Below are 26,751 nucleotides of genomic sequence, written 5' to 3' on the forward strand. Positions count from 1 at the left end.
TTGCGACCTGTTTTGTACAAGTCTCTACTTTCTCCCCCTCTTCATAAGGCAGGCTTCCTAGTGTGACATGTGTGATGAGGAAATGGACTGTCGTGTCTCTTGATAAACATGGTGAAAATGGCTGTTCTGTGAGTGCTATTTTAAGTTGTCATTAAGCAGAGCAGTTGCATGCAGTTTTCTGAGCTGAAGTTGCTGAGCTGGTAACTGAGTGGTGGGTGACTGTGTGGCTTTGGTTTTGGGATGAAATTCTGAATCTTCATCCTGAAACTCTACTTTCAGTCTCTAGATTATTTAAAAAAATAATAACATAAATTACTGTACGTACCCATGAACTGAGTTCACATTTAAAGGTTCTCATTTTGCTACCAGTGTAGCCAGACTGATAGAGAAGAAAAGGAGTACAGTGGAGGAATTATTTCTGTCTACTCCTGACTCCTAATTTGATCTTCAGAAAAGTACAGCATCTGTCAAAATAGTTTCTAAAACATGAAAGAGAAACAAGGTGTTTGGGGTTTTTTGTTAATTTCATTTTGGTTGGTTTATTTGTTTGGGGGTCATGTTGTTTTGTTGTGGGGGGTTTTTATATCCAAGAGTGAAATGTCGTAGAATTCTGTAGAGTCACTGAATTCAGCTTGTAGATTAATTTCACAGAAAGTTTAATGAATAAGCAGTGTTTTAGAAACATACTTGTGTTTGTCTTGGAAGGATATTTGAATATTCTCAACTATTCTGACAATATCACTGCAACTTAGAAACGTTAGTGTAAAGTTTTAGGTGAAGCTACTTAGCAGACAGCATGAATTACTCTTGAAGTTCAAGGCAAAAACACTCTAAGTCGTGAAAAAATAAGTTGGAAAGTAGCTTCTCAGAGTTTTTGTTGTTTTAGGCTTCAGGTACAATCCATTTGAAAAGGAAGTGAGTGTATTTTTATCTTCTGGTGTAATGAAATACAATAGCAAGTCTGTTTCTTTTACAAGCAGTTTCTGCAGAAGCTCTGGGTTTGCTGAAGGGGAAGGACCTGCTGCTTGTTTTGGTGGACTTTGGTTGTCAGTTGCTGTTGTCAGTGTTATGATTTGAATAAATTACTGTGTGGTCTATGGCCTTAGGGGATTTTCAGTGGTTGAGTTTGAAACTTAACATTGCTTTGTTTTTTTGATACATAAAGCATACAGTTTCTCCAACTTGCCTTGGATGCTTGGTTGATGCATGAAGTTATTGTGTTTTGTAATATCCTCAGAGTCCAGTAGGGCAGAGGTGACTAAGGGCATCACAGGCCTTGAAATCTGTTTTAAAAAGCTGACTGAGCACACATGTGATGGTAGAGCCTGAACTGGTGACCAGGTCAGTTGTGCTGCACCGCCCAGGGGTGAAAGGGACTTGATGGGAGCCATCAGAATGATGCATTTCATTCTTTGTTTAGAAGTCTTGACTGTGACCACTTGCAACTATACGGAACCTACATTTTGATTTTTGCTTTGTTTTCTTAGTTGCTTGTTGCTCTTTCAAAAATTGAAATGCGAAAGGAAAGGAGAACGAGGTTGCATGGTTTTGAATGTAGAGACAGTTAGATAAGTGTGTCTTATATTCTTGAACCAATAAAGTGTTTAACAAATCTGCATAAGAATATCAACAACTTGGATAACTGAAATGGTCAGGAGGGTCACCACTAGTGCATCTGCCATCTTCATAGTCTCTAAATTGAAAGTGGATGGGTGATAAACAGTCAAAAGAATATCATTTGGTCTCTGATTCAAAATAATACCAGTATACTTCCAAATACAGTAGAATGATTTATAGAGATTTAGCTGAATAGTTACTTGTATATTTGTGTGTAGAGAGAAAAAAACACATGTTAAATATGAAATAATGTACAGAGCATACTGTATGAATTGCTTAAAGCTTTAGAATAACTACTAGTTGGGTACAAGTCAACAGATAATTCTGGTCTAAGGTTGCCATGGAAACAACCAGTGCTTGATATAATTGAGAACATCTTAAACCCTCCTGGTGTTTGCATGCTTTTTTCCCCTGCCATTTTGAGTTGCTTTAGACATGAATAGGTAGCATTGGTCAGAACAGTAGTAGTTAATGAGCAAAGCCAAATACCTGCGTCCTCAATATTGATTTTGATATTCTACTGGTATCTTGTGCTTCGTAGTTTTTTGCATCACAAGGAGCTCATAAGGAAGTGCAGCTCTCTGGATGCTGTGTGCTCTCTTTCTGGTTAGTGTGTAAGTGTATTTAGAGATTGAAGCACTGATTTGGTAGAGATTAACATATTTCATCAACTGTTGGATTAATATTTGGAGCAATATGTTTCTGAAAACTAGCTCTTCAGCATGAATGGTAAGTCTTTTCTATTCCCTTTTGACACATTTTTTGTTCCATCTTCACAATCAGGGAAAAATCTACCAGGTTTCTCTTTCTTGTCTGCAGAGCTGCATCGACTGCTGATTTCTTTGTTTTTGTAATCGACTCACTGTGGGTTTCTTTGTAAAATTATTAAAGATTTGCAGTTTTTTATTAAACAGTTTGCTTTGCATGACTGGTATTTAGTGTTTTAAATATTATTTTAAAGCTTTCTTTTAGAAATACCTGATTTGGACAATTTTGTAATTGAATATATACACGTCTGTTCATTTAATTTTCTGTGTCACTCATAATTGTTTTCTGTGAATTGATACAAATCAGAGAAGCCTTCTGAAATTATTGTAATCATCACCTGAAAAATCTAAACAGGCTTTTGTTTTTCATCTGAACCAGCTTATTCTGCTATTCTTTTTAGTCTTCTAAATGCTGGGATGGCAGAATAGTTGAGGTCATTCATGGAAGTAAGGGAGGGGAGTCTCTTTTGAAATGAGATACTGTAATAGATCTGGTAAACTTATCAGGCAGGTATTTACTTTCCCAAACCACTGTGACTAGTTATTATAAGGTATATTGAATATAATGAATGGAGTTGTGAAGTGCTATAGTCTTACTTGTAATATTATTGAAAGTTGTTTTTTTCAATATATAGACTGTAAATCTGTTTTCTTAGAAAAATATATCCTTTGAAAATTGTTTTCAAAAAGCCCAAATATGCTGTTTTCCAAAGTGATGCCTTTTCATTTCAAACAGATTGTCTGGAGCTTGGGAAAATTACTTGAGACAGAGATTTTTTGAAAAGAAAGAGCAGTTAATCATGTATGTGGGGTATTTGTGTGCATGTGTGTCTGTGGTTTTGCTTAATACTACAAATTTAAAGGACCATTTTTACAAAGATTTCACTTGTGTGCTTGGCAGGGAGGAGTTATCCCACTGCCTTATCTAATATCAGCTTATCTATACTTATCTCATACAAATGTGTTGAGGTCATCTTCCCCAGAATGGAAAGTGTGGCTGTCATTTCCTTGGTGTACAAAGTATAAATGTCAAAACCGATGCAGTTATTAAGGCAGTGTTTCAGACTTTGTACCTACACAATGGAGATTTGTGCTACAGCATCATTCATGGCTCTTTGAATAAACCTAAATGCAGGCTGTCCCCGAAAGTGGCGTCCCAGCCCCTGGTTGTGCTCCCCATATCCCTGCAGGGATGCTGGCAGGTGGGAGCACAGCATGGACCTGCTGTGGCCACACGGCCCGCACTTGCCCCGCGGGGACACGATGGCATCAGGGACACAATGGCATCCCGGCATCCCCGCCACCACCTGTCCCCGCTCAGCCTCTGGGGAAAGGGGGGGCAGCGACAGCCTCTGCATTTCCTCCATGTCACAGCCGCCTCCCCTGCTCATGGAGAGGTCTCTCCTGGGGTCAGAAAGTCTCCACTTTTCACCAGCTGGTACCAGGCTGGCTTTTCCACCACATTTTCCTCTGGTTCTCTTACAGTTAGGTCATAGCATCCACAGGAATTGAGATTTGTGGGAATCAGGTCTGTGAATTCTGAGATTTTGGGTTTTATTTGGATATTCTCTTATGATTTATGAGTCATAAAGGAATAAATTTCACACAAGCTAGGTGAGGAAGAGGTTATAGCTGTTTGTAACCTCAACAATTATTTTGGTTTTTTGTTTGTTTAGTGGTGTGTGTTTCTGGGGCGGGGGGGGGGGGGGGGGTGGTTCTGTTTAGGGTTGGGGATTTTTTCTTTCTCCTGGGGGTTTATTCTGCAATTTGCATCTGTAGATTTTATTCATCTTGACATGCAGGCTCTCAGTTCCATTAAAACATAGAAATAAATAGGAACAACTTTTAACAGGTGTCGACTCCCAATCAAAAATACCTATAAATTAGTGTAATTTTGACAAGGGAAAGGCAACTATCTCCTGCTCCATCAAGGTTAAGTCTTTGCTGTAAACATTTCCTTATTTAAACCACTTATGCTTTTCAATGCATTTTTGTGGCTGACTTCACTGCAGCAGTGTTACATTACACCCTGTCAGTGGATAAAATCAGATGCTTTCCTTGTGAAAGATGGCCAAGATGCAAGTGAAACCTTGATGAAAAAATTATGTATTTTCTTCAATTGCAAGTACGAGTGGCTAATTTTTTTCCCCTTTTATTTCTCTCTTTTGTTCCCTCCCCAAAAAAGGTCTGGTTATATGCTTAGTTTTTTTTTCTAGAAAGACTCAAAGAAAAAGCTGTTTTTCTATTTCTTTGAAGTTGGACTTTTCTTTTGAATAGCTTGAACAGATAAAACTGTAAGGTCAAGTAACTAATAGCCCAGCTCCCAGGGGTGAAAGGTATAGTCTGCTAAATGTTCTGTTTCACTAAGAATCGGCTTAATATTCTGAAGTGTCACTAATTACATGATTGGGCTACTACTTTCCAATACTGCAAATAGAAGTAATTGGTGATACAGACACTTGCACTCAAAAGACATTTCCCAGATGTGTGTGGAGACAGATGGAGCAGTACATGGAAAGGGCGTGAGCCACGCGGATGGACTCTGCTGAAATACTGTCCAGTTTTGGGCACACTGTGGCATAGGCATGTGTAAGGAGTGAAGGGAGGTAGTATAAATACATTGGTTATGTGCACTGAGAACATTTCTAACAGCAAGGGACAATAAGCAGCAGCTGATTATTCCCACTGCTCAAAAGATTGTAAAAAAATGGAAGGATGCCATGGAATTTCCGGGTGCCAGAACCATATATCTGCCTATGGGTGTCTCATGGGACTAATGCTTTCCTCTTTGCAAAAATTCCCCACTGTTACCCATTAGCCTCTGACAGCAAACTATGGCAATTTCTTGGGTTCGTGTTAAATTGGATTCGTGTTTTATTCTAGTTCTTGTACAAAATATTTGAAAAAGACAAGACAAAAGCTGCTGCATTTACATAATTCATAAAATACATCCACAAAGTGCATGGTTTGGGGTAGAAGCAAAAAATGAGATTAACAGAATTGAGATTTCTTCCAAAGGAAAGGGTATTTGGTATGTTGTAATCTTGAACTCTGACTTACTCTAGTTGCCATTACATTCATTACTTACGTATATTTTTTTATCAGAAAGATTTGGTTTTTGCCATTGTTTTTAGTTAGCATCTCAAATTGTTTATATATTTGTTGCTGGTTACTTGGAGAGTTTCTGTTAGTCCTGCTGTTGTAGGCCAAAGTTCACAGAAGTTTCCCAGCTTTAATTGTGGAGGTTCTTACAGGTGGTTTTGTAACTTGCACAATGTTTTTGGTGTTTTTCTTTATTCATCTTTAGCTGCTGACAGATACCCCAGCCCATTAAGAATTAAAGTGGTTAAATTTCTTCAGCTTTTTTTTATTTTTTAGGTTTTGCAGTTCAGTTCTATGCAAGTTTTATGCATGCTTTTATGCCAAATAAGTGCTGAATTTACCCAGTTTCTCTCTAAAATCTCATTCTTTATCAGAATGGATAATAAACATTCTTACATACTTTTTGCTTGCCTTAATCCTGAGACAAACAAAAACTTGTTATTCACCCAGTGTGTTGAATTGTGAAATGTGTTTATTTACATAAGACTTCCTTATTCAGGAAGCCAGTCTCTGCTATTTAAGGGTATAAATGAACTTCTCCTGCTTGGCTGGTTACTGCAGGCAGTCCTTTCCTGTAAATATTGAAAGCATGTTCTGCAGGAGATATGTCAGTGCAGCGATGTGTCAGAAGCTCAGATCTTGTGAGGAGATGAAGAACTATTTTGCTGATTTGCCCTGACAGCTGTGAAGATGTCTTGCTGATCCCAAAGTATCTATATGAGAATTTTTGTGGAGTTTTAATTATGCAAGGGCTGGAACAAGATAGCTTATGGGAAGTGGGCTTAGATGTGAGTGTACAGAGACCAAGATTGGTGCATCTACTATTATTTTTATGCCTTGTATTAAATATTTGGAAAAAAGAAAAAGCAACAAAGTAGTTTCTCTTCTCAAGTAACATTTTAAATTAATCCATACAGTGAACAGCCCCTGCAGTTGTTTAGTTCGGAGGATAAGGAAGAAATTAGTTTAGTAAAACTTCTAAAGGTTGCTTTTAAAAGGAAGGGGTATTTGTGCACGAGCATGTGTGGTACTATTCCTTACTTGCAGGGAATTCATTAGTCAATATGCAGATAAGATGAGCTACCTGCAGATTTATGTTACAGTTGCTAATAATCTAGCCATAAAGCCTGGTCTCAGGGATAGCTGCATGGCAGTATGTTATCCTTTGTAGTCACTGAACTTCTGCAAAGAGGAAATGTGGGGCAGTGATGTGGAGAGGGAGGTGGGTGCTGACCAGTTGGCCAGAATCTTAATGGTGCAGAGAGCTTAACTAGAGGGCATCTGCAGCAGGTGCTGAAAACATTTTTCTTGGTAAGTGGTTTTGGCTCTAAGAGGAAAATCTGATTAATTTGTGTATTTGTGTTAACTGCTAGAATTTGCTAAAAAGCTCTACTCAAAAATGTGATACTTTTACAAAATACTTTATAGTAGTGCCCTAGAAGATGTTGTTCTTGGAACTCATTCTTAAACTGTATTCTTTTTTTTCTCCCCACATGGTAACCATGGAAATATATGCATTGCAGGAACAAAAGATGTTTGAATTTTGACACAGTTTTCAGCTTTTTTTGTTGTATTGTTAATACTGTTATATTTAACACAGAAAGGTGTTCTTTTACACTACAGGTCCTGTGATAGTTGCAACATTTTAGATTATTTGCTGGACAAAGTTCAGCCACAACTATAGAGAATGGTTCTGCACAGCTGCAGCTTAATTCCTAATTGCTTCCAAAGTACCTCAGTGTATGACAGTTGAGTATATTACATGTTAAGATTCTTCAATTACATGTTAAGATTCTTCACATAGATTTTTTTTTCTGTATGAACAAATTTTTAAGTGGGGAGTATTATGTACTGCATTTGAAAGTAATTTCATTAAACACATAATTCATTAATTTTAAATTTTAAGATAATGGAATTATTCAATAGAATAATTGAAAACCAATAACTTAAAATTAGAATTATTTCTCAGAAGCCTTTTCAGCAGGCCAGTGTGGTATGTTCATGGCCTTGTCATGCTAGCACAAGCTGATACCCTTTCAGAAAAGGAGCAGTTCTGTCCCCCATATTTGCCCACTCACCTCAGGAGAAGCATTCATAAGAAGAAGAGAATAGGGAGCTGCTTCTCTGCTCATTCCCTGCCTTCTGCCCATTACTTTTTAGTCTGGGCTGGTTCCCTGACCTGGCTTGGCAGTCAGACGCAGGAATGCTTTTGCTCTTTCAAGGAAGATCATTAGAGAAATGCAGGAATGAGTGACTGTGGGAGGACAGGACTGATGTGGGGTTTTTTTCAGCCCACACTGAACTGTAGGCTAACAAACCAAACTGCTATTTCTTGGACTTTTAAGCTTCAGATCACATGGATTGTTGCAAGAGAGGAAGCAGATTTACAAAGGTGTCATCTCCTTCAATTAATGCTTCAAGGGCAGGAAGAAGGTATGAGTGAGACTCGTTTCATTAAGCTAAAGCCTAGTTTTAATATATTCCAGAACTAATTGAATGCTGGTTCTAACTGATCCATTTAGAGAATTGAAACAAAAACCCCAACTCTAATCCATCACCAAAAGGTTGCTAATAGCTCTTTAATTTGAAAGGAAAACTTGGGTCACAAAGAGGGGTGGCAGCCTTAAGGGCCAAAATACTTAAAGGTGGGGTGGAACAGCTCTCAGCCACCAGGAATCTGCAGGAGGCTTTGTCACATCCTATATGTGGATGTTCAGATGAAGATACTCTGCTTGTCAGCATTGAGGAAATCTTGCATGTTATTATTACTTTAGGATTTGAATAATAGATCCTAAGTTGGATCATAAGTTTTGGTTAGCTGCTATGGGGCTTTTGGCATTTATCTTCTGTTGAGAGAGAAGTCGCTTATTAAAGTATGTGTTTGTAAATTTTGATGAACATTGGGTCTGGATTCTCTTTTAGATTAAGAAAGCAGAGTTTTATCTCATATATGTATGTTTTTGTGGAAAAGGATTCAGCTGGGACAAGGATGCATGTACAACTTTGCTGAGCAATGCTAGTACAAGATTTGATTGTGTTTGTGACTGAAAAGCTACTGCTTTGCATTATACATTTGACTTTACTGATTTACATTATACATTTTGGGGGGCGTTAAACAAAATTTCAGGGATTCATGTTCTAAGTGACTCTGTTATTTGGGTTTGGTTCTGTCTCCCCAGAGAGGCCCCTATTGTATTATATTTTTTGGCATCAGCAGAGTTCACCACCTCTGAAGCAGTACTTAGGTATTTAAGAAAAGATCAAGGGAGAGAGACTGAGCATTGGATTTGAAAATGAAATCAATTATATTGTCTATAATAAAAATAGAAGGATGTCAGTCTGACTGTGGCAGTTGTGTGCAGTAGAGTATCTACTGCTCTGATTTCAACAAAGATCAGTGTTATCCCTGATGGCTGAAATCCCGGCTCCTGTTCTGATGTGTCTTAATCTGTCGCATCTCTTGTACAGGCTGCTGCTGTGTAGCCAGCCAAGTAAAGAGGTGAACTGGGTTCTTTACAGAGCTCTTAACTGTTTTAACTTTGCTTTTATGAAATTCACAAAATACTGTTTAGCTTAAAACATGAAAATCATGGACAGGATTAAAATAAGATTTTTGCCTGTGCTTGAAAATTTAGTTGTAATGGATAAGATCAATTTGTATTTTACAATTGCTGCACATTTTAAATTAGCTCCTGAATGTGCTCCTACTAAGATCAGATTCTACTGCCTTGTTCTAGTTTTTAGGCACAACAGCTGTAATTGGTCTTAATTTACTGTTTATCCTGTTTATCTCTGTTTTTAGTATGCCTCTCTCTTTTCCCACTTCTTCCCCATTCTTTCCAGTATTCTATAGAAAAGTTTGCAGTATACAGTTAGCTAATTAGTGCTTCCATTTTAATAGCAAGCTTATATTCAGTCAACAGCAAGCTTAATTCTGTTAATCTACTAATTAGTAGATACATAATTTTTACATGATCATGTAGCTACTAAGAACTTTCTGGTTTTGTATTTCAGCTAATGGGCTCTTTCAGAACTGCTCCACATGTTTGGCTCTTTGTTTCTGGGGAGTGTTGGATTTTGGTTTTTTGGTTTGGTTTGGATTAGATTGATTTGGTTTGGTTTGTTTTTTTAACTGAAGAAAGGGTCTTACCCGTTTCAGCTGGTAAGTTGGTTTGTTCTGCATCACCTGTGTTTATCATAATTAGTGTTTAAAGAGAAATATGAAGTTGAAACCTTGCTCTTGAAGTCAAAACCTGGACAAATGGTATATTCAATTGATGCAGTTCATTGATCTAGCCTTGGCAGAAACAAGGCAGACTCCTTGCTGGTCAGCTCTTCACGAGGGGGCTGGTGATTTCCCCGGACTTTTTTCACCCACTGTTTTCATAGTATGAGAAATAAAGTGCTTGGTTTTGTTGATGGCCTGTTTCAATGACACCATTTTAGTTTGGGCTTTGAAGTGTTTTCCAGCTATGAAATTGTTAATTGGTGCTCTCACTGCTTCCTCTGAGTGTATGATAATACATAACACTTAGCTGTGTTCATTTTGAAACACTTGCCAGGGCAGAGAAACCTTATGTTGAACCTTTTTATATTATTCCTGCTAATCAAAAGAGAAATATTTGAAAATTTAGACAACAGGTTAATGATGTAAGAATGGGACTTAGAACCGGAATCAGAAGCTTCTCACTTGCATCTGAAATATGGTACCATAACCACAGGATTCACTGAGATATCTATGTACATCTTGATAAAGTTTAAGGCTATAAATACACTTTTTATAAAAATGAAATATACATATACATTTACCAGAATCTCTTCATACATATTCATTTTTCCATTAAATGATTTAATTAAATAGCCCATTTAACTCCAGACTTCAAATGATTATATTACAGTTTTGGAACAAAATTTGAATTGTATTTTGATAAAGGGCATTTTAAATACCAGACAGAGATTGGCATTTAGCACAGCAGATGGGGGTTTGTAGTGGTGCCCAGTGTTTAGTCTTAATCAGTTTAGTTCTTGCTTTCTTGCCGTGAATGCTAGCCAAATACTTTTTTTTCCTCTTAAAAAAAAAAAATCCTGGCTTGCTGGCTCTTGTGGGAGATGTGATTGAGAATAACAAATACTGTGCATGTGGGAGGTGGGAGAAAGGCAGAGTAACTCATGGTAACTCTCAGGACTGCTCCATCTGTGACCCCTTTCCCTCTGCTGTCATTGCAATCCTGCAACCGAGAGGTCCTCAGCCTCTTGATTTTTTACATGAACTTGCTTCTGATTCACTTGCCCTTAAACTGTCTTTTAGGTCAAAGTATTCATTACAGTATTCATACCCTTAGTTAACAATTTTTTTAATAAGCATGTTAACTTTTCATAGAAAAGTTGATCAATAAAACAAGCAAACATATTGTGAAGTGTGTGAATATACTAATAGAGACCAATCTCCTCTTGTTTGGAGGTGGGCTCAGGGGTATTTCGGTTTTGGGTGTAGCAGAGTTTTTTCATTTGTTTGGGTTTTGTTGGTTTGTTTGCTTGGGGCTTGCTTTAATTACTCCTATGCTGACATTACCTAGGAACCTATGGATGCTGGGTTCCTCTTCCCTTAGAACACTGTTCCAGCAGATTTTCCTGCTTATCTTCATGTTGCCTTGGTTCCAAGTACAGTTCTGCACAAGCCCCCCTTGTGATATCCAGGGGAGTAGCTGAGGCCTTGTGTTGTAGTAGTTGTAGCACTGCTTCTAACCAAGGTGAACCAGAGCAGAAGTTGTAAGACTACTTCAAGCCATTCACTTGTGGTATTTGGCCATTATTCCATTTCTTCTCACCTTCTTCTGAATCTCACCAAATGTCCTGTTTTGGGTGTTTGCACTGCATAAAACCTGACTCTCCTGCCTGCGCTTGCTCATGCTGGTCGCAAAGGGCTGGGTTTGTGCTGTGTGTTTGTGCTTGCCTAATCCCTGCACAGCTGGTGGGTGCATCCTCTCTGCTTCCAACTGGTGTCCTTCCTGCCATGTTCAATTGTTTCTGCTGTGGTTCTTGTGCTGGTGCTGTTACCTGTACTTTGCTGTCTCCTTCTAGTACCTTCCTTTCTTGAGCAGCAGATCCTCCTGCTTTGGTTTCATCCTCCTGCGCTCCAGCTTCCACTGTACCAGTAAACCCAGTCTGAGCAGTGTTTGTTGCTGGTCTGTGCATACACTCTCATCTTCACTTCCCTCAGCCACAGATCCTTGCTCTTCAATGTTTATGGGAACCTGTATATCCACATCCTTAGTTCCTTTTTTCTGACAGCCGTACCAAATTCAATCATACTCATATGGTGTCCATACCAGATCCCTGTGTACCTTCCACTTTGCATACAGTAACTTCAGCTGTGCAGTTTAGACTTCTCAAGTTGCTGTTATTGGGTAATGGGACTGAAATCTGATTGAGATTTTTTTTTTCTGGAGACTGCTTGCCACTTCTTTGCTATCTACCACATGCCATGCAATTCACACATGCTGTCTTCTGGAACAAAGTGCTAAGTAGTGGGAAGATCACCCGATTACAGGTTTTATTGTGATCCAGCATGCTGTGATGAAGATAGATACACTATTGTTAGCAACAGTTCCGTGGATGTGTATGTCTTGGAATAGATTAATAATTAAAGATGCCAACTTGATCTCCTGAAGTTTTCTAAGCTGTGCTTATTTCTGTGATGCATCATCTTTTTTTCATACTGATTTTAGCTGCCTTTGGTGATTTTTTTTTCTTTCTTTGCTTAAACATTCTGTGATTTAACATGAGTCATTCTGTCTGTGTGGGAAAGGGCTGGTTTATTACAGGGTCTGTTCTTGAGTAGGGAGGGGAACGGGTGGAATGTATTTGTGTTTTCTATGTGTTTGTTGTGGAAATGCATAAAACTTTTTTTTCTTCTTCTCTTTCTTTCCTCTCTTCATCATCTCATCTGTGTGGGTGAATGTTCCTGCAAACCCTTGGGGAACCTATAGAGACGTTTGGTATGCTCATTCCTTCATTAGTGCCCAAAGTCACAGATGCTAGGTACAGTTTAGACTGGAAAAGCAAACAAGAGCCACATCATCATAATGTAAGGTGGCTAAAAATGTGCACTTGAGGAAAACCTCTAAGTCATCATCTATGACACCTATTTGTTTGCATCATCACAGTAATACCAATGGCCACTGCTACCCAGTTGGCATAAATTTTGATTCTGCACTTGAAAGTAGACATTAAATGTGTTCTCATGTAGCAAGAGCTGCTGTTTTGTGCTTGAGAGATAATTTTCAAAAGTTCAAATTCCAAGTTGTGTTTTGAGAAATGACTGAAGTGCATGCACTTAAATTGCCTAAGTTCTGTTTGAAAGCACCTGTGGAATTGTGTTGAGGTGCAGGAGCCCAGGTGACCTCTGAAAGTGAGAACCAGGCGTAATTCAATGTACTCTCCCATTAGGAAGAAACTGATTTTAATAAAACTGAGCACAAAAAATGAAACTGTTTTTTAAAACTAGTGATTTTCAGATAAGTTATTACCCTTGGATGACTTTATTTTGAAAATGTATGTTCAGTGCTGATTTCTATGAAAAGAGGGCCAAAGTAAAGTAGAACAAGGTAGGAGTTTTGTTGCAGGAGAGCTTGTGGCTTAGTGGTATTCTGAAATGAGAGATTTTTCTCGTGAATCCGCAATTTGAATATTTCCAGCTGGATCACATTTAGTTCATAAACAGCATTCTTTATTCCATAAGTAGAACAGAGACAAAAATGACTGTAAATGTCATTGTATATTTTTATAAATACTGAATAGTCATACTTCAATGTGAAGTAACTGGCAACTTAAAATATTTATTTATATGAACAGAGATGGCATGAGGGATATTCAAACATATGTACTGTAATAACATTTTTTAAAAAACCAATTACTTTGTGTTTTGGTTGTGCTGTGTCATGTTAACGTTCACTTCTAAGCTACAGCCACTAAAGTTTGAAGGCTCAGCTTTTTGCCAATCTTAATGATTTTCCTATTTTTTTTCTTGTCATTAAGAGAAAATATTGTGCTACTTTGACATAAATTGATGTTTGAAAAACTGTATCAGTATTCCTCACTTGATCAAGTCCTCTCTGTTCTCCTCATGGAAGAAGGTTCACCAAACATGAATTTGGACATTGCTAGTTTCCGGTTTTTGTGTTGAAAATTATTTCATGCCACAGGAAATCCTGTCCTATCTTCAAATTAGGATAATTAAAAGTCGTTACATGAATAACCTCTATAACTTATAAACAAAGGAAATATTTTCTACACACAGGGTATATATGTTAACATTTTTTACTGATTAGCCACTAAAATATTTTTAACTCTGAGTTAGTTTTAATACCATTTTACCAGTTTCTTTGATATAAACTGTGTTTTTATCGCTCTTCTTAACCATTAGTTTAGAGTACTGAATATGTCCCTCCTCTGTGATATTGCTTGTGTCTCTTCAAATAAAATTGCTGGGTTGATATCATGTTTTAAACACTTTTCTAATGCTGAGGTTAGCCAGAACTTCTCACAACTTCTACAAAATTACCATTTTATTTAGTGCTCCATTAGAGCCAGTGGTAGTGGGAGCCATAAACCTCCTTTGAGTGTTTTGTGATAGTCAAGTCCCATAGCACACCCAAGAAGGAGGGGGAAAAAATAAATCTTATCAGCCTTCTCCAGGGCTGCTGCTGTTTTTACTCCTGTTGGAAATGTACCAGTATAAGAAGAGAATTTTTGAAGTTTTCTTTGTCAACATTAGTATTCACTGAAAAGTACAAGGAAGTTCTGATTCATCAAGTGATTTGTTTACAACCTGTTATAAACCTAATTTTTTGACTGTCAGAATGTAAAATACAATTGCTAAAACACAGAGTGCTAGATATTGACCAGAATAATCTTGGCATATTGCTGTGTATTTTTAGCAATTGCTTGTGGCAAAACGTCACAGTACAGAAAAAACACGGTTATTAATGTTGTATTATGTGAAATGATTCAGAGAACACACAACCAGTATGATATTTTCATGATTCTGTGACTCTTTGAGAACCACAGCAATGTCTGAAACACCTCCCGTTAATGACTGTGCATGAAGTAATCCACATTGATCTGGCTGAGCATTGATATTCAAAAAAAGAGAACAGCTGAGAGATGATCTGAACAAAATATTTTGGTGCACATTTTAAACAGTCATCCAGAATTTTGCCATTGTACATTCCTTCAATTTCAATGGAAAATCAATACTAAAACTGCATATTCTCTGACTGTGGGCATGCCTAATGTGCAGTGTTGTTGTAGCCCTGTGCTTTGTCTTTGCTTGCAGTAATGCTGTCCATTTGGTCCTTGAGCTTGCAAACAGCCTTTAAATAAAGGTGATGAGGGGAAAAAGCAATGAGATTGACATTACACTCAAGCAGCTGAAAGAAAATGCAATGTTTATTTAAACAGATAAGAAGTCAATCTTTGTGGAATGGCTATTTATAAATGTCAGGTGTTTGGTTTTTTCCCAGCTGAATTAAGAATGTCTGACATCACCTTAAAGCCTGCTTGCCTAGAGAGTATTTGAGCTACTAGAGCTGGTAAAGTTTTAAGTAATCTGTGTAGAATGATGTAGTTACTCCAGAAAGCTTAGCTATCACCTGGAGATACTGTAGAAGTTCTAGAGGCATCGATGCTTGCTTTCATCCATGGTAAAAATAGTATATTATCAATTAAGAAAGAAGTTGATAATAAAGTTTATGTATTTTGTTAACAAAGCATCTCCATTGCACTCACAATGAATTTTATTAATTGAAATACACTTTTTTTGTGTGTTTTCAGTGAAAGAGTTCCTAGCCAAAGCCAAAGAAGACTTTTTAAGAAAATGGGAAAGCCCCCCTCAGGTATCACTCATTTAAGCATTCAGTAATTTTCTGTATTGCATTTTTTGGATAATGTTATAAGTATGTTATCAGTCTGTAATGAGTAGTGCAGAAATAATTTTAGTGCAATTTGTAAAGGAATTTCAGGTTGTTTTAATGCTTGCTTTGTCACTTTCCATTGAAGTTTATCAACAAAGGTTCTCAAGTCTTCTCCAGATCTGAGCTGACAAAATGCTCCCACTGAACAACATTTTCTCTTACGAGAATGATGTTCACAGTCAACATGACAAGACTCAAAATCTATTGGCATGTTTTTAGTTGGCTTTTTTTAGTAACCAGAAGCATTGGCACATCTGTAATTTACCATGTTAATAATTTCTGACATGATAGTAAGTGGAATTAAGAGTATTAAGGCTACTGCATAGGACTTGGGAGCTGGTTAAGGAGCTTGTTAGAGAAGTCTTGTAAAATTTGGGATTTTAGGGAAGGTTCATTCTTGTTCTAATACAGTATTTGATATGCTATGGCGATGAATGTCTGAGAAAATGTACTTGGGGATGCGCTCTTCAGACAACTCTCCTGTAGAACTGTCTCTAGAGCTTGGGGTCTTTTGCATGTTCTAATATTCTTGATAATGAAGCATGAAGGGATTATTTATCTGCATGTTATATTCATGATCTGTTTACTGCTAGATGTTCCTTACTAAGCATGTATGGACAGCTGTATGGACAAATTACAAAAATGTTGATATAATTCAGTTAAGCCTTCTTCTGTTTTAATGAGTGCAATGTAAAATCTCTTTAAAATTTGACAGGTACCAAATTATAACAGTGTAGTTGGCTATAGTTACCTTTGATAAATGTAGTGTTTCTCGACTTTTTTCATAACTGAATTCATACAGTTAAAATTCTCTTTGGTATTATTGTAAAAATGTGATTATATCCTACATATAGAATACTGCTGGCCTAGATGATTTTGAGAGGCAAAAAACCCTTGGAACAGGATCATTTGGGAGAGTAATGATGGTGAAACATAAATCCACAGAACAGTATTATGCTATGAAGATACTGGACAAACAGAAGGTTGGTATAATTTATAGTGGGTTTTGTGCTACAGAAGAGTTTGATGTAGATGAAGATCTGGTAGCTGTGGCTGAACTGAGTTGCACATACTGTGCTTTTTCTTATAACACTTGGATACCAGTGATAATTTAAATGCTTTATTTTCTCTTTCAGCCAGTAGGTTCCGTTGCTGGGACTGTGTAGACTTTGTACAATGGCCAGTAACATTAACAGGCTAAAGAGTAGCCTGTTAAGTTAAGCCTGTTAAGTTAGGCCTGCTAAGCCTCTAAGTAGCCTCTAAGTCCAAGGTATTAATAAAATGTTATTGGGTAAATTCTTCGCTTAGATTTTGTAAGGTGGCATGTTCTTGGCAAAAGCAAAATGTAGTGCTATAGTTCAAATAAACAGATGAACTTTTGCAGGATAGTTCAAAACTACCTAGATCAGAAATTCTCAACATTTCATTTGTGCACCATAATTAAAACTTAAATTGTCTGCACAAATAACTTATTTTCCATTCTTGGTCCTATGAGGTATTACTTTCTGTATGTTTAATTATGCAATAATCCTGCTGAATCTGTAGCAACATTGTATGTAGAACAGGAGTCTCAGAACAGCTGTCACATAATGGACATTTTCTGTGTTGTAAACTTCGGTGCTGTAGTCTGAACCTGTATTGCCGCTCCAGCCTGATATTTTTTTAGCAGTTTATTACTCTTAGATTAAGTAAGTAATATCATTTGATAAAATTTAAATTTTAAATTTTACAGTACAGAATTCCAGAATACAAAAAGTATTTTAACAGAATTTATCAATACAAGTAGTTTTTAATGGTCTTGACAAGTTTTTCAAAAGTGCATTATTTAGGTTAGTGGATGCCAAGGTCCTCAATGTAAGAGCTGTTTGTGTTTTGTAAGACACTCTACATAACTTCACTGCTGTGTAACAAAGATCATATTAAGACAATATTAATCTGGCAAAGGGAATTTAATAATCAGCAACTAACAAACTCAAAATCAGCATTGCCTCAGTGTGGACTTCTGCATTTAGGCATTATTACATTTCTGAGTAGTTTTATGTAATGGAACTGTGGCAGTGACACAGTCAGGCTATTTTGCCTGAGTTGCAGTTCCAGTACTCCTTACATGTGGTTGCAGTCTTGGACCTTGAATAATGGGTCATTTAATGAAGGACTGCTTTATAATGGTCTCACAAACAGAAACTAAAACAAACTTACCTCTTAGTGTCAAACCTGACAGGATTTTTTTTTACATAGAAAAATACAATTTTTTGCGTCTAAAGCATTCTCCTGTTATAACGGTGTCTAACTTGTATTTTAAAAAAAAATCCAATTAAGTTAAAATTACATTCCAGCACATGGCACAAATAAAGACAGCCCAGCCATTTCCACCCATGTGGAAATGTGCCTCAGCATGACCTCAGTATGGCTGTGGCATCCTGCAGGCTGAGCATCCCAGTGCTGCACAAGGAGCCCACCACCAAATTTCAGGTTCTCAGCTGTTTTTTACTTTGAACCCTTCTTTGTGAATGGCTGAGTTGTGATCACTGAAGGAGTTTAGGAAGTAACATCTTACTTCAGAAAGCTGCCATAAAAATACTTAAAGAGTTTTTTTAAGAAAGTTAATTAAATTCATTACTACCTCTCAAAATTGGAAAGTTATCTGGAAAAAGCAAAACGGTCACATTTTTATCAACTGCAGTGGACATGCAGTAAATGACTCCCAGGATTATAAAGATGTTTGCATACAGACATCAGTCTTCTGTGCATAAATTAGATGGTTCTGTCTATAATAAGAAGTCTTGATATGTTTCTTTATGAAATACCTGCCTTTTCAACTTAGCATAATTATTTATGTATTCTATTAGAAATATATTAGTAGCTTCCATTAATTGTTAAAAAAATAGGAGATGGATTGGTGAGAACACGTTTCTATCTCTTTGTTTATGACAGAAAACATACAAATGTCTGAAATTAGACAATGGGCAGGCTGCCTATAAGTTTTCATTTCCGTTTTACTTGAAAAAAAGGGAAAGCATTCAGCGTATGTCTTTCTCTTTGTTATCCAATCTCTGTTATTGTACTAGAAATCTATAAGGTTTTTCATTTTCTGTAAAATTACAAATTTGCTTTCAACTAATTGTTTAACACTAAAAAGTTTATCAAGAACTATAAAATATCACACTTAAGCTGAAGATTGTTTTTTCTCTCCTAGGTCGTCAAACTGAAGCAGATAGAGCACACACTGAATGAGAAGAGGATATTACAAGCAGTGAACTTTCCTTTCCTTGTTAAACTGGAGTATTCTTTTAAGGTAGTCATTACTTTCAAAGCAGTTGTTGGGTTTCAGGGAACTGCATGCTTACACCTTAGATATTAAAATATATAACTTTTACTGTACAATAGTTCAAGTATTTTTGTTTTCAAAGATGCTTCATTTGGCATTGTTGCCAGGGCTTGAGTAGGAGTGGAGTGCACTCGTGTACACTTCATATACCCCGGTTCATCAGGTAATGTTTGAAAGGATATCTCCAAATAAAAAATAAAAATTAAATTAAGTTAAACTCCTCAGAGTTTTCTCTTCTCTTGGAGGGCAGCTGGATTGTACAGCAAGGGAGCTTTAAGGCATCATTTTACCTTTGAGAGATATCAAAGTGTGTCTTCTGTACCACTATATAGAATGGTAAATTTGTAATTGTTCTGCAGATCTTTTTGCTTGAGATTTATACCTGAGGCAGGTGTTAATGACTGTTTTAACCATGAAGGACAGAACTTTGAGCTCAGCTTCTAATTTCATGACAGTACATACTAGTTAATATGTAAAGAAATTGAGAAGCTTTCTCGTTTATGGGTGGAGTAATATGTGCCTTTTTTTTTTTTTTTTTTTTTTTTTTAAATGAGCAGACATCTTTTACCTTAATCTTTAGAGGTTTGAGGTTTGGGGCAGGGGCTGTGGAGAGAAGAATACCTCAGGCTGTCAGTTATAAGTATTGAAGAGTTCAAGATCTTGCCTTGCAGTAGGCATCTTACCCTCTCTTCCATCAGGTCTCTTACACACCAGTCTGCGTCTGGACCTCACTAATTATCTTTATCTGATTTGCTTTAAAACATACTTCTTGAGATATATGATGCTTCTTTTGCAGTTTTTCAAGAATTTCTACCTATGTTACATTATATTTGTCAATGTCATTGGATGGCTACAAATTGTCATTTTCAGTCATTAAAAAAATGTATTCCATGTAGGAGCTGTAGAGACTATAGCATGCCTAACGTGTATTTGTGTGTGTTTACTTGTCTCCTTAATTTCCTTAGGACAATTCTAATTTATACATGGTAATGGAGTATGTTCCTGGTGGAGAAATGTTTTCACATCTAAGAAGAATCGGAAGGTTCAGGTAAGAGTATTAATGACACTATTCCTTTAAAAAGGCTTAATTTGCTGATTTGGGAAATGGGTTTTGTAAAATTTGTTAGCATTGAAGAAAAAATTCTGAAGGGTTAAGTATGTTTACCTCTTGTTCAGTGGACTTAAATTAGTCAGACAGTGAATAACTATTTTTCATTTAGTTAGTACAGATATTTGTAATCATGCATGATAGAATTTTGGAATTCCTATGCATATTGTCACTGAAATGCATGGTAGTTTCTGAAAGTAAAATCTGAAGTCAAAGCTCTGCACTGTGGGATATGTTCATCTTGATTTGCATGTGTATTTTAGCTGCAAGACTTTAATTTAGGGAATTTATGTATCAATTCCGAAAATGTTTGGTTTTTCTTTTTCTTGTTGCACAGTGAAAGAATGAGTTAAAAGATAATTACTCTGTCTATCCCTGACAGTTAGGTGGTTGTTTTGGTACCTTACCATAGCATTGGGGTACTTAATATTCTTTTAATTCTTCACAGTGAACCACATGCACGGTTTTATGCAGCTCAGATAGTGCTAACATTTGAGTACCTCCATTCATTAGACCTCATCTACAGAGATCTAAAGCCTGAAAATCTTTTAATTGATCAGCAAGGATACATCCAGGTATGATATTCTTCATATATTTAGGGATGAAGTTTTGTCTTGCAGTGTAGATTTAGGTAATTGAGAAAATGTGTTTAGAATAAATGGTCTGTTAGCATGGTTGTGTGGAGCATTCAAATGCTGTACTGTCTAGTAATGGTTAAAACCCTTGGGTTGTACTTCCTCTGACTGAAAATAAGTATGCACAGTAGAGCTGTCTGCAGTTGAGCCAGTTGTCAGGATTTCCCTTGGGGTCTGTGGTGAGAAGTAGGTGATTACATGGCTCTGTTCATCTGACCTATTTTATACGTCTGCCCTAGAACAAGATGAAAGATGCCCTAAAATGTCTGTTTCTCTGCACTGTCTGTATAAGCAGTTTAGGAAAACCAGCTTAGATATTAGCCCTGACATGACAGTACTTAATGTCCATCAGATGAATCCCACCCTTGGAGAGTCCTGGCCTTCTCAGCACAGCTGGGAGGTGGGGTGGGAGCTGAGGTGAGGTCAGCACTACAGTGCTCAAATGACAGCTTTTGTTTTACAACAGCCTCTCATGGCACCTTCTCATCTTCCTCTTATCTCTTATGTTTTTAGCTAAAAAGCAAATGGGAAAGCAGAGTGCAGCAACAAGCACTCTGCAATGCTCTGCAGTCCTTAAACTTAAAAGGAAGTTCTTCGTCCCTCATTGTGTCACCTTTTGCCACCGCAGAATCTAAACAAGAAAATATATAATAAAAATGTTTGAGAGAAGTGTAAAGGATTCATATCTTATGTTGTTTATAACTGTAAGATAATTTTGCATGGAGTCTAAGACAACACTGTAGGGAAAAGATCAACACAAGTTCCTTTAATGTAGTTGGGGAGCACCATTAATGTACTGGGTGGTTTACTCCATTTATTGTGACTTCTTTACTCCAGCCCTGGCAGCTCTCTCTGTGCAACAACATGTTTTTGTGATGGTGGCAGAGGGAGGTTTGTGTTCATATGTTGCTGCTGCAACTCCAACTTAATTTTCTTTTCGTATTTTAAAGCCATTACTGTTTGTCCCGTGTCTGCAGTGTATTCTTCTTACGTAGACTGATGTGCATTCCCAAACACAGAAATGATTCTTTGCTGACTGAAGCAGGTCTCTCCAGTCAGCATGTCACTCCGTTCAGTTCCAGCTGCTGATGCTGTTGTTTCTACCAAAAATGAAAAAAGCCGCCTCGATGGTTTGGCTTCTTTAGTTGTGACACTAATGTACAGCAACACCAGCACGGGTTATTGTAAAATTAGCAGTGATTCTCATTTGGTACAGTATGTTTTCTCAAGGAATTAGTTGAAATTGAAACCAAGAAGGAGGAAATCAAAGAAACAAGCACAGACTTAGTAGTTTGAAACTGATCCCAGAATTCCGTATGTAATTACCTGGGTTCTGTATGTATTCCACAATATGGTCCAGGTAAAAACACAGACAGTATGATATTGCATACAGAGTTCTGAAAACTTACTGTAGAAAACATGACAAGTGGAATGAGGAATTTATAATGTCCAAGTGCTTGCCATTTGTGAATACAGTTATTGCTACATTTCCCCCCCCAGGCCTCAAATAAACAAACTTGACTCTGGTGATGCTTTCAAAGATACTCAGGATCAGAAGTTACTGGAAGACCTCTTCTATGTTGTCTTATTCCCGCACTAATTTTACATCTGACCTTTATACACTTATGCAATAAAATTAAAAATTTACAAGACTGGGGGATACATTGACCCTTTTGTGATTCATTTAATTGTTAACTAAAGGAAAAGATAAATATCTTGTTTATATTCTTCAAATTTTCAGCATTACAAACAGTCTGATGTTAAAATATTAAAAAAATTAATAATGTAATTGTAGTACATGTGTAAGATTAGTAAGCCATAGTTTCCACTGATTTTTAAATTATGAATAGAAGCTGGTGTCAGGGTGATAATACATATTTTGTGTTCTTTATTAATTTTGTCATGAGACCTATTTATCTGACTTAGAAGTACCAGGAAGACTGACTAATAAAGGTACACCGACTATATGATACTATGTGATTTGAGAAATAAATTTTTCCCCTGTAAAAAATGGCTTTCCAAAGCACTTAATTTTAAATTTCTTTGCAGCAATGCACTTACAGTCAATTTATTTCTTCTTCTGACAGGTCACGGACTTTGGCTTTGCAAAAAGAGTAAAAGGCAGAACTTGGACGTTATGTGGGACTCCAGAATACCTGGCACCTGAAATAATTCTCAGCAAGGTACTTTGTCCTGTTACTCATCCACGCACTTGATGTAGTTAAAGCTTCTCACCCAGTTATCAAGCTCTGAGGGATAAACGGTTGCTGATACTTCCAAAAACTAAATATTCATTAGTCAATTGACAAATTGACAAATGACACAAAATGCAGTCCTTGCATTGTAAATATTTATTTAGTATGCCAAAACTTACGCCATATAAGGAATTTTCACATAACTGTACCAAACTTCCTACATATGCTTGCCACGTAACTTGTGAGGGGCAAAGAGATTCAAAGAACCTGGAATTAGGTTATTTAACTAGCATCCTTATCAGAAGAACAGATCAGAGTGATTACATTCTGAAGGGTTAACACACTAGAACAAGAACTCCAAAGGTAACAAGAACTGTGTATAGGATGAATCAGTAGTCATTACATAACTAGTTGCAGAGTTTCAGGTTTAAGGCAGTTGGCATCAAATCAAACATGACAATCCACTGGTTTTACACATAAAGCACATGCAGTCTAAGCTGACTGTAGATCTGTTTGTCCATTACTTGCATTAAGTGTTCCAACACAAAAAAATATTATTTATCCTATAGCTGTCTAACTGTAGCACTGTATGTTTTGCAAATGGAAAATATAGAACTGCTTATGCTATGAAGCAATCATAGTGCATTTAACATGCACTTTAATTAAATACCCTTTGCAGATCCTCAAAAGTGAACAAAAGATACTTCTGTTTGGGGAAAAAAAAGTTTGTTGTTTGCGGGGTTTTTGTCCCTGTGCAGCTAAAACACCAGAAGAAATTGCAATGCATCTGCTATAATGCTTCACAATAGATTTTCCTGCAAAACTGAGTCTGAGCCCTGAGCTTTGTAAAAAATCTCAGAGAACATGTATGAAATGGATGGGTTTGGTGGTTTCTTTGTCTTTTCTAACATTGAATAGGACCTACTAATGGTTAAGGTTCAGGTTTTTAAGATCAGATCATAAATGACTCCGACAGCTAATTAACTGAACTTTTAAGCTCTTGTAGCTGGTTAACTACATATGAAACTGAATGTTCCAAAATGTGAAAAATCAAGCAAAATGGTGACAGTGTACAGTATAGAAAGTGTTGTTGTGTATGTTGTTATAATGAAATTTCCTTAAGCTTTGAAGAATTATCAGTCTGTAACAAAATTGTTTTGATTTTAAATAAGTAAGTTGTGCCCATTTACACAGGAGTGTCAAGAAATCACTGACACTCTTTACAGGAAAGTGTGCAAAATGCTTTATTTCCATCACTATTTCACTGTCATTGCTGTATTTGGTTTTAAGTGTATTGCTGTTGGAATCTGTGAATGCCAGTTTGGTTGGAGTCAGGTTGTAAGTTCTGCATTAAATGAAAAGTAATGTTTTTTTTTTTCTTTGTATTCCATAAATATATAGATCTGTACTGAATATCTTAACCTGTGTCAGAAACTGTACTAACAGTGGCATGTTTCATTTAATTCAGGGTTACAACAAGGCAGTGGATTGGTGGGCACTAGGAGTGTTAATCTATGAAATGGCAGCTGGATATCCCCCATTCTTTGCAGATCAGCCCATTCAAATTTACGAGAAGATTGTGTCTGGCAAGGTGGGTTAAGGCTGGGTGTTTTCACAAATGCAGTTGTTTTTATATAACCTGGTTTTTGGTGGAGGAGATGCAGAATTCACAAGCCTCTAGACAGTGAGCAATTTGAAAAGGACCTAGGAGAAGTTTGTAATGTGCATTTCATAAGTACAGACATTGTTGCTTGAAAACCAAAGTTAGAAAATTCTGTTCCCTGCCTTCAAATTTAAAATGCAAGTTACTAAATTTACAGACATTGTGCTATTATATCCTTTTATGCTTGGATTAAAGTGATCCAATGACTATTAACAATTACTTAGCTGTGTGCTTAATTTGCGTAGCTGTTTTCTTTAAAAATTTTTTGCAAATTTTGAGAAGCCCTGAAGAGTTTCCATCATTCCTAGGTCTCTTTACTTCCACAGTCTTATAGGTGTAGACATGTCTAATGTTGTTTATCTTTCATTGTAATATAAATTTTTTTTAAAGTGTTCCCAGTGTTTACCCTTTTTATTTTTCATTAATATCTCTTAGTATGCTGGATAGCAGCAAAATGTGGTCATTCTGTTGTTTCCCCTACCAGCCAGTGTTGATTCTTTGTGCTCACTTGATTTGTTACAGTTGTTCTCTTCCTTGCCCCTACCTAGACACACGCTGCGCTGCATCTCAGGTGCCTCTGTAATTCCAATCAAGGGCAGTACCTCAGTAGGCCTGTGGTGCCCTGCACTGAGGTTGATTCTTATTTAATAAAGAAGGTGATTGGTGGTTGCTCTTTGCAAGGTTTTAATATTGTGAACCTTCAGCTGTGTCCTTGAATATATGGGAATTAATTTACAAGGACATATTTTTAAAGAAATCTTTTTCTTCTAAACTAAAAATAAAATATTGGGCAGTTTTTGCAGTTTATCTGATGGCTTGACATCTGTAAAAGGTGATCTACCTTTTTTACTGAGACCATGGATGGACTGCAGCAGAAATAGCACTGGGCATCAACTCTGGAAACCGTAATTCAGTCCTTAGCTAGCAGTTGTTTGTAACCTGGGGTCTTTCATTTATTCTACCCCATTTGCTTAGCTCTCTACTTAAAAATTGGAGTTAATATTTCCTTACTTCTCAGTGGTCTAGATATTATAGTCATTAAACCTGTGAATTTCTCATAATCTACAATAGAACAATATTGGTAGGTAAACTGAAGCAGGATCCTTGGTAACTGGACTTCTTCATTTTTTAAATGTTTTTATCATAATTAATTCCATGATCTGTATTTACATCATAACTGATCAGCTTAATATCGGGAGTGTCAAACACTGAGACTATGAGGATGACAAATACGGCTTTCTGCCTGTTCTTTTCCCCTTCCTTCTCTCTGCCAACTCAAATGGTGTCAGTAGATCATTTGTTAGAAAAACCCTTTGTAATTACATCCCACGAATCATCTTCAAATATCCTTTAGCCAGGTTTGAATGAATTGCAAGTCACTAGTGTGCTGTCTTCAAATAGTGCTGTTATGTAAGGCTTCTGATGTTGGTGCATTTAGTTATGAGAAACAGATTGCAGTACAGCATAAAGTTCCAGATTGACTTTTCATATATGATTGCTGAATGTACAGTTATTTCAGAGCATATCTATGTATTTTTATGCTGTATATATGCTATATACTGTGTCTCCTCTATGTATATGTATAATTTAATCTAAAAATGTATACCTAGAAAATAGCTGAGACTATCTTGAGATGATATGTTGTTAAAACACCAAGTTAAACTTAGCTTTTAGATCACTGTTACATTAAATTAATATCTTGCCCCCTAGAAGCTTCCAGTTCTAGAAATCGTAGATGGACAATGTAATGCTACTGATAAGGCTTTGTGAAAAAGAAATGCATGTGCAACAATAATCATCTCTCTCTTCATTCATTCCTGCTTGATTTGATTTTAGAAGAAAGATAGAAAATTGCCCTACTGTTTCCCCTTTGTGTCAAGTTGTTTCCCTTCGCAGGGGAAAGAATCAAATCTGTATCATGTTTTTTAATGTTGCGGGTGTATTATTTTAGGTGAGGTTCCCATCACACTTCAGTTCAGACCTAAAGGATCTTCTAAGAAATTTACTCCAGGTAGATTTGACCAAACGATATGGAAATCTCAAGAATGGTGTAAATGACATAAAGAATCACAAGTGGTTTGCAACTACAGATTGGATTGCCATTTATCAGAGAAAGGTAAGACCCTCCCTGATCAAAACTATTACAGGCCTTTAAAGGATTGAAGTAAAATTTCTAATTAATGTGTTTCATTTTTATTTCCTAGATTTGTGACTTTAAATTGAGAAAGCGTGAAAGTAGTTTAATCTTTTAAGGTTCCAAAGGATATGTATAGATTGAATTGTTTGTTTTTTCTGGGTATTCTAGCCTGGACCTCTGTGTACATTCACATTCTCTTTAACACACATGTTGTGCATTAGTCTA

The 26,751-nt window shown here is 36.7% G+C and overlaps 1 protein-coding gene across 3 annotated transcripts in view; it reads left to right on the forward strand.

Annotated features, from left to right (window-relative positions):
- The window catches only part of PRKACB (protein kinase cAMP-activated catalytic subunit beta), a 53,823-nt gene that overhangs the window by 21,196 nt on the left and 5,876 nt on the right, over positions 1-26,751 (forward strand). For 2 of the 3 annotated variants that reach the window (XM_041421337.1, XM_041421336.1), the window contains exons 2-9: positions 15,321-15,382; positions 16,315-16,443; positions 18,657-18,755; positions 19,754-19,836; positions 20,345-20,471; positions 22,619-22,714; positions 24,195-24,317; positions 26,341-26,505. In XM_041421337.1, the coding sequence (XP_041277271.1) occupies positions 15,321-15,382; positions 16,315-16,443; positions 18,657-18,755; positions 19,754-19,836; positions 20,345-20,471; positions 22,619-22,714; positions 24,195-24,317; positions 26,341-26,505 (884 nt within the window). Of the gene's footprint in view, positions 1-12,429; positions 12,485-15,320; positions 15,383-16,314; positions 16,444-18,656; positions 18,756-19,753; positions 19,837-20,344; positions 20,472-22,618; positions 22,715-24,194; positions 24,318-26,340; positions 26,506-26,751 lie in introns of those variants that run through there. The other variant, XM_041421338.1, reaches the window with a different exon arrangement.

The sequence above is a fragment of the Onychostruthus taczanowskii genome, unplaced genomic scaffold, assembly GCF_017590055.1.
Source record: "Onychostruthus taczanowskii isolate IOZ18803 unplaced genomic scaffold, ASM1759005v1 scaffold7, whole genome shotgun sequence".
NCBI classification, from domain to species: Eukaryota; Metazoa; Chordata; class Aves; order Passeriformes; family Passeridae; genus Onychostruthus; species Onychostruthus taczanowskii.